The sequence below is a fragment of the Aristolochia californica genome, unplaced genomic scaffold (assembly GCF_029961685.1).
Source record: "Aristolochia californica isolate CCGP_79_NKW_82.1479 unplaced genomic scaffold, dmAriCali1.0.hap1 SCAF_1, whole genome shotgun sequence".
Lineage (NCBI taxonomy): Eukaryota > Viridiplantae > Streptophyta > Magnoliopsida > Piperales > Aristolochiaceae > Aristolochia > Aristolochia californica.
The window spans coordinates 377,515-397,073 of NW_027181770.1; the positions used below are offsets into that span (position 1 = coordinate 377,515).

A 19,559-nucleotide genomic window follows, 5' to 3' on the forward strand; every position below is an offset into this window, starting at 1 on the left:
GTGTTTTCTAATCTCTCGGTTTGGTTTATATCAAACCAGGCTTGTGCAGGGGCGAGGCGAAGGGATCACTGAACTGATGGGTTCAATCTGCAACTGGAAGGCTACGAGATTTGTCGGGGCTAAACCCTGCTTTTAGGGCAGGGCAGGATGGAAGATAATGAAGGAATCAGGAGCGGGCCACTTGCGGTGGGACCCCGGGGTGGCAGACTCAGAGGCTCAAGTTTTGAAAAAAATTCTTTTTACGATGGAATCTGTACAAAAAGGGGTTTAAAAGAGGCAAAAAAGGGTGAGGGACTGAACGGCAGAGGCAGAGCCTCTCCACTTTTACGCGCGCTCGGCGTTGGCGTTGCTCCCTTCTTCCGGCCTTTCATCGTACTTTAGTCACGTCAATCTCAACGCTTCCCCAGCCCCAGGCGTGGACCACGTGGCTTGACGGTGACCTCCCACCTGGCCAAGCCGTTAGACATTGCCCCCGGCCCTGCGCGTCCCTCGAAGGAGGAGTCTCCGCTCCCGAAGGAATGGTTCGCCGGGCACGAGCAGCGACAGAATCTGTGGGCCGGCGGGTATATTAGAGATAAGTCGGTCATGCAGTAGAGTGGCAGTTTAGTAAGATGATCTTGATTAGCAAACTCAAAAGCTCATAAAATAGCAACTAAACGGATTCCGTTTTACAGTCGTGTTAATGAATTCAATTCTCAGCTACATTCCACTCGACTGATTCAGTGACGCAACTCGGATATCGAAACCCTGGAATCCATGTCCCAAGAGGAGACCCATTTTCCTTTCTCCAAATTAAAAGACAATAACTACAAGTGTTGAACCACCGAACTGTTACCGGTGGTTGAACCTTGGCTGGTGCGGGTATTTGGATGGAGGCCCAAACACCAACTTGCTTTTATTTTACATTTAACAGAGTCCTCGATCCAGAACATCCCTCCTGGGTCCCGAGTGCCACAGGGGAAAAACGTTCTAAGCTCGGATTGGACCCATAGAAGACGGTGGGTATTTTTAAAATTTCCTCCCAAGGGGGATATTTTATTTTTATCTTTCCTATCCGATAATGTTGCTGCAGTCTCACTCTCGCTGCCTCTTCTTCCTTCCTTCTCTAAGCCTCTCCGGCCGTCACCCCCCGTCTTCTTATCCCATTTCTCCCTTCTTCGGCGCCGCCACCTCTTTTTCTACACTCCGCGCCAATCTTCTTTCCCGAGCTGAACGGCCATGGCTCGCCCAGTTGTCCGACACTGCCGCTCCGGCCGAAGATGGACCTATCCAGCTCCCTCCTTCCGCTTTCCCTCTTTCCTTCGGCGACCCCGCCGAAGCCTCACCCATTCAAATTGCCACTAGCGTTCTCCTCACTGGTGCCATTTCTGTTTTTCTCTTTCGATCTCTCCGTCGCCGAGCTAAACGAGCCAAAGAACTGGTAAGGCTTTCTGTCCCTCTCACCCTTTTGATGTCCATCTTTGTATGTTTCCGCTAAATCGGTTTTGTGGACTTTGGGTTTCGTGCAGAGGGTGCGGTCTAGTGGCATCGCCAAGAAAGGCCTCCAGGCGGAGGCTTTGGATAATCTAAAAGCAATGGGGTCGGCCTCGTTGGAACCTGGGAAACCCCCTTCACCAGTTCAGGCCTTGCTGGGTGGGCTATCGGCCGGTGTTATTGCTCTTGTGCTGTATAAGTTTACTACTACCATTGAGGCTTCTCTCAATCGTCAGACCATTTCTGACAACTTCTCGGTCCGTTACTCTCTCATACACCTCCATCCCCCCTCTTTTTAGTATGTAACTTTTTTTTTTTTTTTTTGGGTAAATGGTGTGAATGTTATTAAATTTTGATCTCGATTACTTCTTATGTATGCTCTAGTCTGAACTTTTTTACTTTGATTCGCAGGTTCGGCAAATAACAATAACAATAAGGTAGGAACCTCTATGCATTCACTTCAAAGTCCAATTCCATGTTCAATTTAAGGTTTTGACAAATCCCCCAAATGCTTTGCAGGACCATCATTAATGGCATATGCTATCTAGCGACGTTTGTCTTTGGCGCCAATTCTGTTGGTTTGATACTCTATTCTGGCCAGCTTGCTCTGAATTCCTTCATGGAAGGCTTTTCAAGTGAAGAAACATCTGACAAAGTAGATGGGCCATCAAGTATTGATAGCACCTCAATTACAAATCCTGTGGATAATGAGGAAGCCAACAAAAATGACGGACAACAAAGTCCAAAGTAATCAAAGTTACTCAAAAAGGTTTAGCCTCATTGCTCCTTGTACAATATGTCTATGTCCTTATCTGCCTCTTAAAAGTATTTCCTCTGTTTATCATTCAAAATTTTGCTCAGTGATTTTATTTTGTTTGTTATGAGTTCATGGTTTCTGCTTTGTCTACTTTCATTGCAATTATTTGAAACCAGATGTATGGAAGATTGCAAAACTCTTAACAAATCAAACGAGAACTGTAATAGGTCTCTGTTGGTAGGAAACTGGAAAGCATTCAAAATTCTCTATCTCGTAATTTGGGTTGGGAGCCATAAAGTTTGATGGAACTGCACATTGTTTCTGCTGCCCTGCTCTTCTTAAAAAAATCTCTCTTGGCCTCTTCTTGGATGAAACTGAAACTTATGCAATGGGGTTGAATTTCTGTCGAGAAAATGCAGGGCGACTACCATAACCACAGAGCATATGAACATTGGGATGGGGCCAAAGACCCAAAGTAGTAAAGTGGTGGCAAAATAGAGTGCACGTAGCCCGAGTGACCAGAAATTGCTTCCTCTTATAACCGCAGTTTGGACATAATTCAGGGGTATATCCGAGTCCAAGGTGCTCATCAGAAAACTGGCGTGCAGAAAGTACCTCACTGATTGAACGAAGGCAGTGAAAGCCACTAGGAAGAAGGAGAGAAGGGTTATATATTTGATTGAAGAGGTGGATCGGCTTGTATCGCCAAAGATGACACTATCTGAAATGAGCTTGGAGGACGAGCTGCCTACCCATGTCCCAATAAGTGAGCTCAGAGTAATGGAAAGGGAAGCTAGGTAAGTTGATGCTGATACATTCTCGGAGAGTACCTGAAGCGCCAGCCCTGTATTACTTGGAGCTCCCTGCAAGTGAAAACGGTCATCTTAGTTTCAAATAAGTAAAAATCATCTCTTCAAGAAGCAATTTTGCAGGCCTGATAAATTTTTTGGTAGGGATGCTCTGATTGAGAGGGGCTATTAGACTACAACCCTGGCGCAGGCAAATCTACTGCAATCCTATATTTCTGGTCGGCGGATTGATTTTTCAATTGTTTCTCAGCCACACAAAACCGGTCCTTGGCAAAGAACTCGGTTAAGATTCAATTTTGTTAAAAAATACAAGCAACGAAAAATCAACGGAGCAGTGACAAAAGAAGAGGAGAAAGAGCACTAACCTGCATCATCCTCTCCACCCATGCCATTTTGTTATGGTTCTCATATCCTATGACGGTAGTGTGAGGAATTCTGAGGATTCTGTATAGAAGGAAGAGGTGGTAACCGAACATGACAACCAGCCCCGCTGGCACCAAGACGAGGTCCAAGTATTCCTTATGAAACATTTGCCAGACTCCACCCTCTTCTTCTGATGACTAGTACATCTGGGAGATTTGATGGTTGTTCATGTTCAGCTATTTATTTCTGCGGATTCCACCTTTCAGTTTCGAGGGTAAAAGCGGATCCGTTCGATTCTTCTCTTGATGCCTGCAAGTGGATTGCTACGTTTGCCGCAACACGAAAAGCAGCTTACAAGTTAAGACCATATTAACGTATTTGCAACAAACAGGGGTTGCTTGCACTACAGCTCTTCTGAATGTCCGGAAGTATGATTGATTGTCTTACTACTAATTTTGGGCACCCAGACAGAACACGTATTGATGTCGTCACCAATAGCCAATCACACCATTGGAGATGGGGATCATGACCCAGCTATTGTTTTCTATATGTGAGAAGTTCTTGTCATCCAGCGAGTTGAACATGACGGGTGTGATTCATGTTTGGGTCTCGAAAACCAAAAGTCGCCAGTTTCATAGATCCCCACAAGTTATGGCTATCATGTTCGCTGCCGGTGAAGAGAACGGTGTGGAACTCATTGGTCAGCCACGCTCTAGTCGAAGCAGCGTTAGTTCACGCCATATGCGTAGTTTTCTGGTTCAGATTGATGACAACCACATTTCATCAAACATTTCGATTGCAACGACGGACTGCCTACTTTAGATCTTAGATGATTTCTTCCTAAAGTTGGTCAAATTATATGGAGAAAGACATTCAATAAAAATAAGGAAGGAAAAAAAAAAAAGACAAGAAGTTCTATTTGGAAGTTGAAACAGACACATCCTTTCCTATCTTTTAAACCATCCTCCTAGTGAGGAGAAATTCTCTTTATCGACTCAGTGAATAGGAAGGGAGGCTGCCACACCCCTCTCCTCCCCCTTTATTTGTATTGGCGGAGAGGAGTGTTTTCCCTTCTCAATATGGTAGATTCATCTGCCACACCCCTCTCCTCCCCCTTTATTTGTATTGGCGGAGAGGAGTGTTTTCCCTTCTCAATATGGTAGATTCATCGATTGTTCTGATTGAATCAATTAAATCGGCCTGTCCAACTAAGATTGAGCCACCCAGTTCCGTTTTCTCTCATTTTGGTTTGAATCCACTACTTCAGGGGTGGATCCGCTTGGTGAAGGAATGAGAAGCAAGATCACGATCGTCGAGTTGACTTGCGTTTGAAACTTTTGAGTCCCAGTGGACTCAGATTTTCAATGTGGTATGGCTTCGTTTTTTTAAGCTGGGTTTGAAACGAAAGTGCCAGCTTGAGCAAGACACACTTGTCTTTTTGTGTGTAGTAAAGTTGCAATATTCTCGACCTCCAAAATTTATTATAATAAAAATTCAAAAAAAATTCCTTGTGACCGCCATGTAGATTTATTGATTTTGCTCAATTTGGAGATTTGAACAGATAATTTTTTGTTACTCTCCAATTACACATTATCAATTCAATTTATCATTTTCAACATGCAATTTTACTATATAAGACTCATAAATGAGCTACACCCTTGTTAACTAGACTAATAAGCATGAAAATTCGATCACCAAAGTTAGGACCTTGTTCAACCATCCAAATCATTGAATATCGATTAACGGTCAAGATTGAAAGAACTTTTTGATGGTCAAAGTTAAACTTCTCAAAGGTGAAAATATGAAGATTGACCAAGGGTCAAATAAAGGTTATAATCAAGGTTTAGATTAAACTTGGAGTAGATTAGCGAGATCCAGGTCTGATCGATGATCAAGAATAAGTAAATTGTGTAGGGCTACAACTAAGATCAAATAAAAAAGAGACACCACCTAAGTGTTACACAAGCAACAACATAAAAGGTAACACATGATGTCATAGGAAAACTCTACCCAAGCAATCACATCGACGACATTGCGTGGAAGGTAGGCACCACCTCGGAGAATGCCACATAAATAAGATGGGTATCACATCCTCGTGAAATGAATAATGAGTCTTGACACATGGTCCTCTCCCCTTATACGTGTACTTAGTTAATGAGAGAAGGAGAGAAAATGGTGGGATGGTTGACCCACCCCCACCACCCTATAAATAGAGGTCAATTCTAAACTTTGGGGAACCTAGAGAGAACTCTTAAAGAGTATGAAATTTTTTCCCTAAGTTTCAAGTATGTAGAAGTTATGTCCACAATATACGAAAAGCTCGAATTATTTTCTTGACACTTCAAATCAATCACTTTGATGCCATATCGGATTTGTAGTAGCAAACAATCTTTCTTACGCTACTTTCTTACCATCCTTGACTCTCCTAAACATAATACAAAGTGAAATATTCTCATCAAGCATCTAGTGGAGGATAACTACAAATTGAAGCTAGTCAATCAAAGAAGTTTCAACACATCAATAGGAGTAAACAAAGTTTGAGCTATATTTGGGCACGTAGATCGAATTGAAGGATTAAATCGATGTTTGAATCTCACAACACCTATAATTTTGTCATTCTTTTTGTTTGTTGTATTTAAAGTCATGTTGTATCGTGGATTGGACCTCATGTATATCAACCTTTTTGGCATGCTCGATGGGAATCTCTTCCTCTCAAATCTTTCTCCACTTTCTTGCTATCAACTCAATGATTGCATTTGATAATGGCAAAGAAAATGGAGTTAAAGTCATTGAATCGATCCCTACTCGCAAAAGCATGAGGTTCTACGATCCAACTGCTGCCTATACACATACCTTTAAGTTAGTCACTACGCTGTGCGATGACAAAGAATTTCTTTACCAAGCAACCTTCATTCAAGAGAAGATATAACAACCAAAACCCTATTTTCTATTCAAAAAGGATTCAAGGGTGATAAAGTTACTCAAGCATAGTGGTGATATCACCAATAAATAGCCCTCTCACAAGGCTATCAAAGGTGCGACTTTATTCTTTTAAGTACAACTTTAGTACTTGTAATGATCAAGCCTTTTTGAGAAACACTAGAGGTTGTTTCACCCATTGAATCACCATTAATCAAAGTTACAATAATGATGATTCAAAACAAAAATGCTTAAGGAGCAAGTCATTGAACTCCATCAATCGAAGAAGGAGCGAGATAAGCAAATCTTGGCCAGAGATGCCTAAATCACTTAGCTCATGAATACGTTAGAGCATCTAGCTATTAATATGAGATAACTCTTTCGTGCATTAGACAAACATCAAGCATCTATAAGCACTTTGGCTAATTTGCTCCCTACCAGCATGAGATTCCTAAGTAGTCAAATATGGCTCTATTACCATGATATTTCTTAATGACTTCATAACTGATGTCATTCAAAGAAGTCCTCTAGTTGATGGTGGGCAAGTGTCTCACCAACACTCAGGATGTTGTTCGGGTGTTGTCCTAAAAAATTGCACTAGTTCAACGGTAATGTATATCCTAAATAACACTTCACCCACTTTATGAAGACGTGCAAAAATACTAAGATTGGTGGGAATCTTCTTGTGAAGCAATTCAAATGTTCATTAAAAGGAAATACATTTGATTGGTTCATTGAACTGCCACAAGAATCAATTGATAGCTACAAACAACAGGAGCATAAATTCTTGAACTAATTTTACAATACCCACCCCACTGTTACCTTGATCAAGCTTACTAACATTAACCAACAACAAGCAAAAAAGGCAATTTATTACATCAATCATTGGAGAAATTTAAGTTTTAATTGCAAAAACAATGCAAAAATTTATCGACTAAAATCGAGATCAACATATGCATTGGAGTGATGCATTTGGGCCTTAATCTACTTTTTGGGAACCAAAAGCTCAATGTTTTCAAGAGTTGGCTATAGAAGCACAAAACATAGAAATCATCATCAAGCAAAAGGATGATGGAAATACTCCTATTGATGACTCCAGGATGAAGGCCAATGTCTTAATAAAGAAATACTCAAAACCCTCCTCAAATGATTCATCCAAAGAATCTCAAACAACTAATGTCATCATAGATATGCTAAAATTGCAGGTAAACCAAAGAAAAGTGGCTACTACAAGGAGCAAAAAGAGACGGTAGTCACAAAACCTACATTAGAAGAAAAGGAAAACCAAATCTTATCATGTTCTTGACTCCAATGTGCCTACAATGCGAGAGCAACTACTAGATAATTAGATGACACAATTGTTGGAGCAAAAAAGGATAGAAGATATTGGAAAAACTGATTATCAAAATTATTATAAATTTTATCAAATAATTGTTTCTTCAAGAGAAAAATGTTTTGTACTGAAAACAAGATCTTGGAATTGATAATACAAGCGCAAATCATCATTGTTCTCAAAGATGAGTTAGTTACTTCAAATACGGTGTTTGTAAAAGCGTTAAAGTGAAGTTATGATAAAACAAAGTAGAGAGGCGTTGATAAGAAACTTCTCACCAAAGAAGTGAGACCCTTCTTTTTAAAGTTAGGATAATTTGATGTATCGATCAAAGAGGTAGAACAAGAAACTCTCACCCTTGCACAAACCCAAATTGTTAGGACATCTCTTTCAAGGAAAGATGATGATACGGGTTCAATGTTGGTGACATGGAAGAAAAATGCCACAAGGAAGTGGTTGCATCAACGTCTCACAAAGTCAGGCAACTATAAATTAGTGTTGTAAGATAAGAATACAAAGGATAAAGGGTGTGTGAAAAACTTGGATTTATTCTTTTGATATTTAAAATAAATCATATGAGGCCATGTCCAATTTGCAATCATTCTTTTTTGCACTACTTTGTCACCATCAATCGAGATGTGACACGATGATACAAGATTAGATCTTGTAACCAATTAATGAGAGTTTTAGGGGAGCATAAAGGAGTTTTATGCAAAAATAAACATGACATAAAAGCACCCTTTATTCGAAATGGTTGTCCCTTGATCTCCAACCACAAACAAGGGAGGAAATAGGAAAATCATATAAGGAGGAGGTCCATTCGAATTGTTGGTTGTCCCTTATCTTTGGCAGTAGTTGATATGAAAGATAATTATTGCTTTCTAATACTCTCCCAACCTTTAAGCAAAGATTAGGATATAATGTGGAGAAGAAGTGGAGAAGGGGCGGAGAAGGGTTGGGGGCTTCCAACGTAAATCGCTATGTAATAAATAAAATAGGAGAAGAATTCAGGTCAAATAAAGAAAAGGCTGATTTACACAGTACAAAAAGACGGACAACAATGAAACAGATCAAAATCTTACAAAAACACAAAAGAAAAGAAAAATACTAACGGAGCTGATCTTAACCGCAGCGACCTGAGCCATTTCTGTTCTAGTCATCAAAAGCCGATGCCGGCTGCCGGGTGCTGCTGCAGCTTCCGGCTCTTCCAGAAGCATGCCTCCGGCGCCAGCTTAGCCGATGACCTCATCGGCTCCGACTTGCAGCGTGTGAGCCCGAACGGCTCGTTCTCCGAGGCCTTCACCAGCTTCTCCTCCACCGCCGCCGCCGCCGCCGCCATGGACGGAGCGCTCGGAGGGGGATAAGATGGGTTAGGTTTCACTGCCGGCAATGGCGGCGGTGGAGGCTTTCCCGAATTAGAATCGGTGCTCAACCTCCGGCGATCATCCGCCGTTCCTTCCTTGGTCGCCTTGGGCTTCCTCTCTGGTCGCCATCGCAGGAAATCCGTGCTGCAGACCCATGTTTCCTTGGAAACCTCCATGGACAGCTTCGGTTCGCATAGCATCAGTAACAAGCAGTCAGGAAGAGATTTGTCACTCTCTTCTTTTCCTTCTTCATCCCCGCCGCCGCCGCCCCTTTCGCCATCTTCTTCTTTTTCAACCCCTTCTGCCGCGGTTGACTTTTCTTCTTTCACGTCTGCGCTTGTCTGCTCTCCAGTTGGTTCGCCTTCACAGGTGGATGTCACAAGTTCCTCTGACCGTACCGATGAAGCCGTAGAAGACGAAGACGAACAACTCACTCTTCCTTCCGCCTCATTCCACTCAACCTTTACTTGGCTCTGATCACTCCTCTCATCTGTCTCACCCATTTCTTCTGGTTCCTGCAACAGCGACCTCGTCTCTCCTTCTGTTTTCTCTTTTTCTTCTTCCTCATCTGTTTTCAGCGACTCTCTGTCCTCCTCCTTTTCCACTTCTTCTTCTTCCTCCTGTTCTGATCTCTGCGGCTGCAATTCGCCATTTTCTTCGTTTTCTTCTATTGCATCTTCAGTTTCGTCTAGAGCTTCACCCCATGCGATTTCTTCCACTTCCGACTCCATGGATTCAGGCGTTGAGCCTTCTTCCACTACTGGCTCCTCAACAAATTCAGGCGAAGAGCTCTTTCCTGAAACGGGCTCCTCCACAAATTCAGGCGAAGAGCTCTTTCCTGTAACGGGCTCCTCACCAAATTCAGGCGAAGAGTTCGTTCCCGTGACTGTCTCCTCCCCAAGCTCTGTTGCTGAGACTTTCTCTACCGACTCCTCTTCCTCTTTTCGAGCCCGTTCTACTTTCTCCCCTGTTTCTACTTCCGTTTCCATCAGTTCTACTTCACTTCCTTGAAGTGCTCCGTCAAAAGCGATGTTTTCCATAGCGACCTCTTCTTTCTGTTCCTTTTCAAGCTCCACATTGGCCTCATCCAGATCACCTTCTTCTGCCTGTTCAACATTCAACTCCCCTTCTTCGCAGGGATCATCGTCTTCATCTCCTTCTTCTTCTTCTTCATCTTGATCGTCGAGAACTTCTTCGGCATCCTTTGGTACAGGAGATTCCCAGAAGCGCTGGGCATAGGAAGACATTCTAAACGGCTCAGATCTGCATCTCATCAGCAAAAGTGCGTTTTTTGGGGGAATGCATACTGGTACAGTTTCGTCTTCCTCTACTAAAACCTTCTCCGCACAATGTCCTCCCCGTTTAGCATCATCCGCTTCTTCTTTCGGTCCCCTGTCTTCCACTGCCAAAGCCACCTGCTCCTGCAACTCCCTTCGTTTCTCCTCTTCCCCCTCTTGTAAAGCCATTAACCACCTAGCAAAAACAGCTCCACAGGTACCTGTGGTGGTGGTCGTACTTCTTTTCTCCCCCTTGTCTCGATCTTCACCAGACGAACCACACGATGAACGACCTCCACATGGCTGAAAACAGTTAAAGTCGGCTCCAAAAGTCCTCAACGCTTCGCAAATACTAAGGGGCAGCGAAACCCATCTCTGATGTCTTCTCTCCAGTCTCCCGTCCTCCGCCGCCTGGTGATCGTTGCCTTCTTGGGTTTTTCTGAAACTCAGCTCTCCTCTTTTCTTCGATCTAGCTCTGATTTTCTTTCCTTGTTTCTTGGTCTTGACTCTTACCTGACCAATGCAAGTGACTTTCGGCGAAGTGGGCTCCGGCGTGTCGAAAGCGCAGCCCTTTTTCTTGCTTGTGGAGGGAAACATGGGGGAAGCCTGGCCACCTTTGAGACTGCCGTTATGCCGTAATCTTCTGCTAAGGGAGGTATGGAGGGAAGACGATGAGGAGGATCCTCCATCTCGAAACTTGTCTGTCCGACCTGGGCTGTGGATCGACTTTGAAGGTATTCTCATGGAGGATGAGGAAGACGAAGGTCTGGAAGTGAAACAGATAAAAAGCTCACTGCTCCCGCTGCGATGGGCTCTCTCTCCATCCATTGCCTTGGTCCATAACAAAGAAGCAGTTTGTAAGGCAGAGAGAAATGCAGATTGCAAGCAAAGAAAGCGATTTGCGTTTTCCTCCACTTGAGAGAAAGCAAGCGCAGGGGTGCAGACCCAGAGAGAGAAGCACCGTAGCAGGAATGACGAAAATACCCACACGCATTGACGATTATAACCAAAACGCGAAAAATATACATATAGCCGTTAGTTGCTCCCCGTCCAACAAATGATGTACCAAATTGTGCGGTAAATCATCAGAAAAGTAAAAACATAATAAACCCTAAATCATGAATCCACGACCACGGTAAAAGTTACAAGGCTCTGCAAGAGGAGGAGGGTTTCTGCATTGACGCGTGTGTGACTCGGGGCCGAGGGATATTATGTATAAATTTGGTGAGACCATATGGAAAGGGATAATTCATTTTGCCTGAGTCTCACGGTATCTGGGAGACATGGCATCTTGTGTTCCGGTCCAGATAGGCTTTGACTTATATTTCATATATATATATATATATATCCATATGTGACATATATGCATTTACGGAATTTATGCTTCAATTAGGAGTCACCTATGGTCTTATTATCACCATAGTGGCAGATACGAAGATATCCTAAAAAGGAAGGGTTAACAAGGTTTAGTGAGTGTGTGAGTGAGTGAGTGAGAGAGAGAGAGTGAGAGAGAAAAGGTACGGTGGAGACACTCACATGGGAGAGCAGGGACGGGGCAGAAGAGTCCAAAATATGGTAAGAAGGCGCACATGCCCAGGAGAGGACAGGGGGCTAATCCGAGTCTGGGGCCTAAGGCGTTGCCGCCTTGGATGGGAACGGGACGATTCTGAAGCCAGCTCTGAGCTCTCTCGAGTGGCCTCGATGTCACCAATCTGAAAATTCTGCACACAGATGACAGAGAAGAGCCTTCTTTACGCAGTCTCTCTTCTCTTATTTTAATCGCACTAAATGGAGCTTGACTCCCTTGTATTATAATCTCAAAGATACCCCCTTTTGATAAAGCCAGGTTAGACCGCTTAGTTTTCTGGAGTTTGACCGATAAAAGAACCCGTTGCGGCTCGGCAAAAGACACCGGATCTTCGCGTGGGCGTCATTAGCCATGAATTCAATGCGAAAGCCTCCTCCTCTTCCACCTTTCTCCATTTTGTTTTACCTGCAGACAGGGCTCGAGGTGCATAAGCTGGAGGGGTCCTGATGATGGGTTTCCCCGTGCATCGAATCCGATTCAGTTGCCTGGCTCGGAACCGTGGGAAGTGAAAACTGAAAGCCAACTTGGGTCAAACTCTCTTTATTGTCTTCCGGCTTTTCCCATTTTATTGTCTTCACAACACACAAGGAGCCACGTGGGGATTAGAACATATCCTCCAATCGAATCAATCGAATCAAGAATCTAACTCTTTCTTATAAGCATTCAACTATTTGGGTCTTACTAATTTTCAATTGCCAAAGGTCTTCACCAATAACTATAGATGTGATGAATACAGCTTCTTTAAAGGAAAATGCACGAGTATTTACTCGTTATGAATTTAAGGACGTGTGTTGAAAATATTTATTCATAGATGATTACTTTACCATAGTGCCATGTATAATACATGATATTTTGTCCTATCGGGTCAACCTGCAACTCTGATCAAGTGGACACAAATTTTAACATGGGGGGAGGGGGAGCTCATTTGACTCAACCTGGTTTTAGGACTTGATTTGGATTAAGTTGACCTAACCAAGGTCATCTCTCAATTCTAGTCATGGGTACAATCTATGTTTTGTGATATATGAGATTGTTGGTTTCTAGGGCCAACACATAAATACAAGAGAGCTTAAGGGAAGGAGAGAAGAGATGAACTCTAGCATTTGGGAGAGAGTGGAGAGAGGAAACAAAGAAAAAGAGATGTAATAATGAATTTGAGCTAAGTGGAACATGTTTGAATATTCTATCCCATGGCTTGAGGCAATATTTATAGTTGTGTGAAGGTGTTTACAATGACTACAATGTCATTAGCACTACATGCTTCAAAAGGGCAAAAGGTGTTTGTAACTCCACTGTGCAAATAATCTTGGTCAAAATACTTATGTGCTTGAAAATGAAATTTTGACTGCCTTGCTTTGATTCATCTTGCTTGTAGTTTTCATCTTGTTCTCCCCTTTATTTGGATATTTAAGTTACATAAATTTTGATTACCACAACACATGGAACTCTTCATTATTGGTTATCTCTTTCTTGTACTTCTTCTTCTAAACATGGAATTCGAAAGGAGGCGCAACCACTATATCACTTAAATTCTAATCTGAATTCTTACACGTAAAGAAAATAATAAGAGAAGGTACATTAAATCAATAGAGTAATGAATGTGACTAAACTTGATTCATCTTGTAGAAGTGCTCAATTGGACATAGACTCTAAAAAATTTAAAAAAAGGGTGATAAAGTAGGAGTCGAAACCAACTTCAAAGGATTTTGAATAAAATAGTGATAATAATCACTAAGGAGGGTAATGTATGTCACTCAAAAGACGACGATAAAAACCCACTAGGGCTACCAGTAAAAAAAGTCTCAATAGACTTAAAAGCACCCACATATAAAAAGAGGACCAACCAAACCAACACACCAAGGGGTTGACCTAAGAGCATAAATCAGAGTAAAAAAGGATGGTAGGAGAGAGGCAATCGAGTTAGAGGGTAAAATGGGATTAAAGAAAGAAAATAACCACCATTGTAATAAGAAGAATTTTGTAACGGTAGTATTGAAATAACTTAAAATTTTTGACCAAGTATGACCCAAGAGGGAAATAAAAAAACTCCTCTATGAATATGATGAAAATAATGGAACACAATAATGAAAACTTTCTAAAAATATACTTCTCATATAAGACAATTACCTATTAACACACCTTGACCAATTTGGAAACAAATATTCAAGAGATAAATTCAGGAATAAGGGAGATTTAAGAAAACTAACATTTGGAATTTAGAATGAGGAAACAAGAATTTTCAGATTTTGTTAAAAAAGAAAATTAAACTCATATACAGAAAGATTTCTCTTAAGGAAACTAATGTAACTTCTCTTAAGGAAAATAATGTAATGTGAGATCAAAGAAAATAAACTTTGAAGTAAGGAAAGATACTCAAGTTGGTAAAATATTGACTAGATATTAAAAACAAATAGGAAACGTAACCAATAGTAGCAATAGAAAAAGTGAAGCAAATAAAATCAGTTTATATTCGGAATTTTGCATGCAATAGGCAATGCATCATGACCTTTGATTCTTCCAATATGGATATTTCTCTTTAGAAAGATCAAATTGAGAAACTTTTTATTGGGATAGAAAGTAGACTCATTATCTTTCTGTTGAGAAATAATTTCCAATATAAATTCTCACTCATGTTAGTACAAACCATTCAGAAATTTGTGGTTTTATGCTAATACTTGAAACTTTTCTGTTGATTGACCTTTACTACTTCAGATGTCAATTTCTCTCTCTAGAAAACTCTGATTGTAAAAATTATTTTTTATTTGTAAACTAGACTCACGGTTATTTCCAATGGTATATAAATACACCCAAAATGTTTTATAAATTATATTGCTATATCATTAAAATATATGTTCTTCGTATATTTTCTAAAGGGCATTATGGATATAAAATCCAGTGGGTCGGGTTCAGGAAAACCCGTCCCTACTTGAATGGGGATTTTTTCCCAACCCATCCCTAACCTATGGGGTGAATCAAAAACATATCCCCAAGATTTTTGGTCGGGTTGAGTCCGATTTCCCGCAAAACTTGACCCAATGCCCACCCCTAATCTTCATAGAGTCTGCAAGAAATAAAGATCATGTCCCCCTGAATGTGTTACAAAGCCTACACCAAGCAAATGCTTTATCAGAACTTCGTCATCTCTCCCAACACCTCAAACTTCAAGATAGCTAGAAGCTCTACCAAATTTCTACAGTAAAGGTAGTAGCATCAAGCTATCAACTCCAAGGTTCATCATAAAAAACAAGTGGAGACTGGTTGTAAAACTGAAAGTAGTCAACTAAGGGAGGTTTGAGTTCACCCATGAGGTCATTCAAGGCTATGATCAAGTTCATATGTAGAGATTGAGTCAAAAGACTAAATTGGAGTAGGGAACCCACATCACTTGAAATCTCATAATTTTTTAGTTGTTCCACTTACAGTCATGCGGCTTTGCAGACTACAACTCCTAATTTCCAAAAACTATTAACCTTCCCTAGCATTTTTTAAAATTTGAAAATACTGGCTAATAATTTTGAAAAGATTGAAAATTTGAAAATTAAGTGAATGACCAATCAGTACAGTATAACTATTGATGATAGATGTCTTTTGAACTTGATAGATGTCAAGATTTTGTCTCGGATCGTTTCTTCGGAGGAGAGGGAAAATTTTTAAAATGTAAATTGTCCACTACATATTGTCTTTGCTTTAAGAAAAGGACTGGTTTTTCTACTTGAGACAGAAAAACTGAAGGAGCTGTAATGTTGCCACACCCCCATGATGATCAATGAGAGCTGTGCATCTTGTGGACTTGGGCGATGCTCCAGTGCCTCAGAATGCATCAACTACCTCTGCTGGCCAGTACTAAGTAAAAGCATAGGTAGCTCCTGGCTATTGTCATTCAGAAATTTACCTATCTCGAAATCTACAAAAAATTAGCTGGTAGAGTCCTATCCGTTTCCTTTTCATTTCAAAAAGTTTCTTGAATCTTGTTTATGTCTTCAAGTACTTCTCATAAAAAAAATTCATCGATTTCGTATCTTCTTAAATCTTTCCCACCATGTTTCACGTTTCCATTTCATGTTCTAGTTATATTTAAGATAGCGATTTTCAAAATGGGAGGCCAAGGGACGAAATCTAAATAAAATTGTAATCAATGGGTTGCTGGTGATAAGAGATAAGCTTATCCCTTATCAGTTGTTTCCTGCTCTTTCAACAAAAAAGAAAGCAAACCAAATCCTCCGGTAGACATCGTGTTTCCTAAAGGAAGCAGCGACTGCAAGTCTGCTACTCCGCCACTAAAAGCCAGGCGAGGCGATGTACTGAACGTGACTCTCTCTCTCTCATTGGACAGCCACGGTCTGCATCTTGGTAGCTTGGGACATGCTTCATGCTCCAATACCTTAAAGAGTACTGCTTCGACTGCTTCTGATAGGAACCATTGGGGTCCGCATATATGGCAACCATACACTGCAACCAGGGCCAGTGCCAGTCCACAACGCCATGCACATGAACGACATGATCTGCTCGGATATGGATCAGTGTTTTAAATATATCAGGTAATCCAGTTTGGTGGATTGAAAGGATCCCCTAGCTAGCTATGTAGTTGATTGACGTGCCATTTGAATTAGTAAAATTAATTAGGCACCATTACATCGTGTTTCCTAAAGGAAGCAGCGACTGCAAGTCTGCTACTCCGCCACTAAAAGCCAGGCGAGGCGATGCTCGTACTCAACGTGCCTCTCTCTCTCATTGGACAGCCACGGTCTGCATCTTGGTAGCTTGGGAAATGCTTCACGCTCCAATACCTTAAAAGAGTACTGCTTCGACTGCTTCTGCTAGGAACCATTGAGGTCCGCATATATGGCAACCATACACTGAAACCAGGGCCAGTGCCAGTCCACAACGCCATGCACATGAACGACATAATCTGCTCGGAAATGGATCAGTGTTTTAAATATATCTGGTAATCCAGTTAGGTGGATTGAAAGGATCCCCTAGCTAGCTACGTAGTTGATTGACGTGCCATTTGAATTAGTAAAATTAATTAGGCACCATTTACTTCTTTCTTCGCTCTATAAATGCTTCCAAAAACTAACCAGATAATGGTCGTGCCATTTGTAGATCTTATAGTCTCTTGCGAGTAATCAGGATCAGTCGCTCGATATCTGAAAATGGTCTTGGAAGAAGATGGGAGCAGCGATCCACTGAAAGCTCAAGCTCACCTGTGGAACCATCTCTTTAGCTTCATAAACCCCATGTCCCTCAAATGTGCAGTGGAGCTGGGTATACCAGACATCATGCACAACCATGGCAAACCCATGAGTCTCTCCCATCTCGTCTCAGCCATTCATATCCCCGTATCCAAAACCGATCAACTTCACCGCCTCTTGCGCCTGCTTGTCCACACTGGGATGTTTTCTCTCTCAGTAGAGAAACACAAAGATGGAGAAACGGAAAAGATGGAGGAATTTTATGCTCTTACACCCTCCTCCAGGCTCCTTGTGAGGGATGGTACTAAGGAGTGCCTCTCACCCTTTTTGCTAATGATGCTGGACTCCTCGCTGATAAACCCCTGGCACTTCTTCTCTGAATGGTACAAGAAAGAGGGAACAACTTCATTTAAACTCTGTCATGGCGTCACCCCGTGGGAGCACGCAAACCGATGTCCGGAGTTAAATGACAAGTTTAACCAGGCCATGTCAAGTGACACTCAGTTCTTGATGAGCACCCTCGTTGCAAAATGTGCGCATGTCTTCGATGGTTTGAATTCTTTGGTCGACGTGGGTGGTGGAACCGGAGCAGCCGCCCGGGCACTTGCTGAAGCATTCCCTGACCTGGAAGTCACGGTGCTAGACCTTCCACATGTTGTTGCCCACTTGCCTACCGACTCTGGTGTATATTTCACCGGCGGAGATATGTTCCAGTGGATTCCCCAGGCAGATGCTATATTTCTGAAGGTACATAACAGTTAATTGGAACAATGTTTTCCTCGATCATATTCTGTCATGTAGTACTTTTGTTCTGAATTCTGATACGTCGAAATGGGTGACAGTGGATTCTGCACGACTGGAGTGACGACGAGTGCATAAGGATATTGCAGAAATGTAAGGAAGCGATTCCATCTGAAGAGAAGGGCGGGAAGGTGATCATATTGGAAATGGTGGTGAATTCAAACAAAGGAGATCATAAATTCACAGAGACACAGTTCTTCTTCGATTTGATGATGTGTGCGCATGTGAACGGCAAGGAAAGAGGAGAAGATGAATGGAAGAAACTTTTCGAAAATGCCGGTTTCTCTCATTGCAAAATAACACCCATCCTGGGCTTGCGCTCCGTCATCGAAGTCTTTCCCTGATTGCAATGAATCTCCATTTCCTAGATGTGTACTAGCCGATAAATAATTTCATATTTCAAAATATAAGCTTCTAAATTGTTCATGTTAGAAAATGGGCAGTTTGGTCTTTTATATAATTTATATTTTCTAGTGAGAGTACTATGTTACTCAGCATGTTTAGATGTCTCTCTGGTCCAATTTCCATGTAATTTAGAGGTGTGGTTTGAGATTATAAGTGTATGAAGGGCATATTAGTCAATGTATCCAACTCTCAATTTAGTGAGTCAAAGGGATATGGAGAACGATTTTGATCCCTAAGGGGAGACCTATTGGCTCTCTTTTCTACCATATTCTTCTCTTTTTTACCTTTTCTTTCTTTTAATCTTCTTTTCTTCATCATTTTAAATTGAGTCAGAGCGATAGATCCTCTTCCTCCATTAACCACAATGACTTGTTCAAAAAGGCTATTCCGAGGTTTGAGATTGATTGCGTGTCAAATTTTGATATTTTACTTTTTTTATCTGTCAATAACCCTAGGATTAATGGTTTCTACTGCTTATTAAGTAGTTCCATGCTTGATTAGAGCCCCATGAGGGACCTGGTGTCTTTGTCAACATCTTATAAGCTGATGCCAATAGTTTTTGGCCTTTTTGGAAGTATAAGATTGGAATTGAAAGTTTTTCAATGATGATCTATGTTGTTGGTGCATATATATGTGATTGATAAAACCCCAATTTTGTGATGAGAAGCCAATGAAGTTTGCGTAGGCGCCTTGTCTTTATGAAACCTGTGGTTGGATGGTTTAGCCATTATTTATACTGCTAGTGAATAACTTGTGGTTTATATATTTACTGACTAACCACACTTATGACATATGATATGTTTGGTCTAGTCACTATAAGATAAATGAGTTTTCCAGTTGCCTACATCCACATCTACACCGTAGCTTGCACACAATTTTGTATTAGCCTCCATAGAAGGATTTGTCAGTCTGGATCTCATCATCCATGTGTCGTCTAGTAGATCAAGGACATACTTTCTTAGAGATAAGATAATCCCATTTTATGATTGGAGGACCTCAATAGCCTAAAAATTATTTTAGAAGTCTATGATCATATTTTTTTAATCCCTTGCATATCTTTGCTTTGACTTCTTTTATACCTTCTGCATGATTGCTAGTTAAGACAATATCATCTATATAAACTGCGAGTAATACATTCCCCTTGAAGGTATTATTGACAAACATGGAATGATTTACGAAGCATCTATTGAATCCAAACTACAACATTGCTTGGCAAAATTTGTCAAACCAAGCTCGAGGAGACTGTTTTAGACCATGTAAAGATTTTCATAATCTGCA

The 19,559-nt window shown here is 41.3% G+C and overlaps 4 protein-coding genes across 4 annotated transcripts; 2 read left to right on the forward strand and 2 right to left on the reverse strand.

Annotated features, from left to right (window-relative positions):
* Positions 1 to 1,060: 1,060 nt before the first annotated feature.
* On the forward strand, positions 1,061 to 2,242 carry LOC137959897 (uncharacterized). The gene is made up of 4 exons (XM_068807308.1): positions 1,061 to 1,420; positions 1,509 to 1,730; positions 1,885 to 1,910; positions 1,993 to 2,242. Exons 1-4 carry the CDS (start codon positions 1,061 to 1,063, stop codon positions 2,222 to 2,224), a joined length of 840 nt encoding a protein of 279 aa, XP_068663409.1. The 3' UTR covers positions 2,225 to 2,242.
* Positions 2,243 to 2,527: 285 nt separating this feature from the next.
* On the reverse strand, positions 2,528 to 3,597 carry LOC137954901 (uncharacterized). Its single transcript, XM_068801796.1, has 2 exons — positions 3,405 to 3,597; positions 2,528 to 3,093 (listed from the first exon to the last, which is right to left on the reverse strand). Exons 1-2 carry the CDS (start codon positions 3,567 to 3,569, stop codon positions 2,569 to 2,571), a joined length of 690 nt encoding a protein of 229 aa, XP_068657897.1. The 5' UTR covers positions 3,570 to 3,597; the 3' UTR covers positions 2,528 to 2,568.
* Positions 3,598 to 8,660: 5,063 nt separating this feature from the next.
* LOC137955235 (uncharacterized) lies at positions 8,661 to 11,186 on the reverse strand. The gene has a single exon (XM_068802127.1). The coding sequence runs from the start codon at positions 11,121 to 11,123 to the stop codon at positions 8,814 to 8,816; it is 2,310 nt and encodes a 769-aa protein (XP_068658228.1). The 5' UTR covers positions 11,124 to 11,186; the 3' UTR covers positions 8,661 to 8,813.
* A 5,811-nt stretch (positions 11,187 to 16,997) lies between these two features.
* Positions 16,998 to 18,477, forward strand: LOC137959235 (trans-resveratrol di-O-methyltransferase-like). The gene is made up of 2 exons (XM_068806614.1): positions 16,998 to 17,822; positions 17,918 to 18,477. The coding sequence occupies exons 1-2, from the start codon at positions 17,037 to 17,039 to the stop codon at positions 18,218 to 18,220; spliced, it is 1,089 nt and encodes a 362-aa protein (XP_068662715.1). The 5' UTR covers positions 16,998 to 17,036; the 3' UTR covers positions 18,221 to 18,477.
* The last annotated feature ends 1,082 nt before the right edge of the window (positions 18,478 to 19,559 follow it).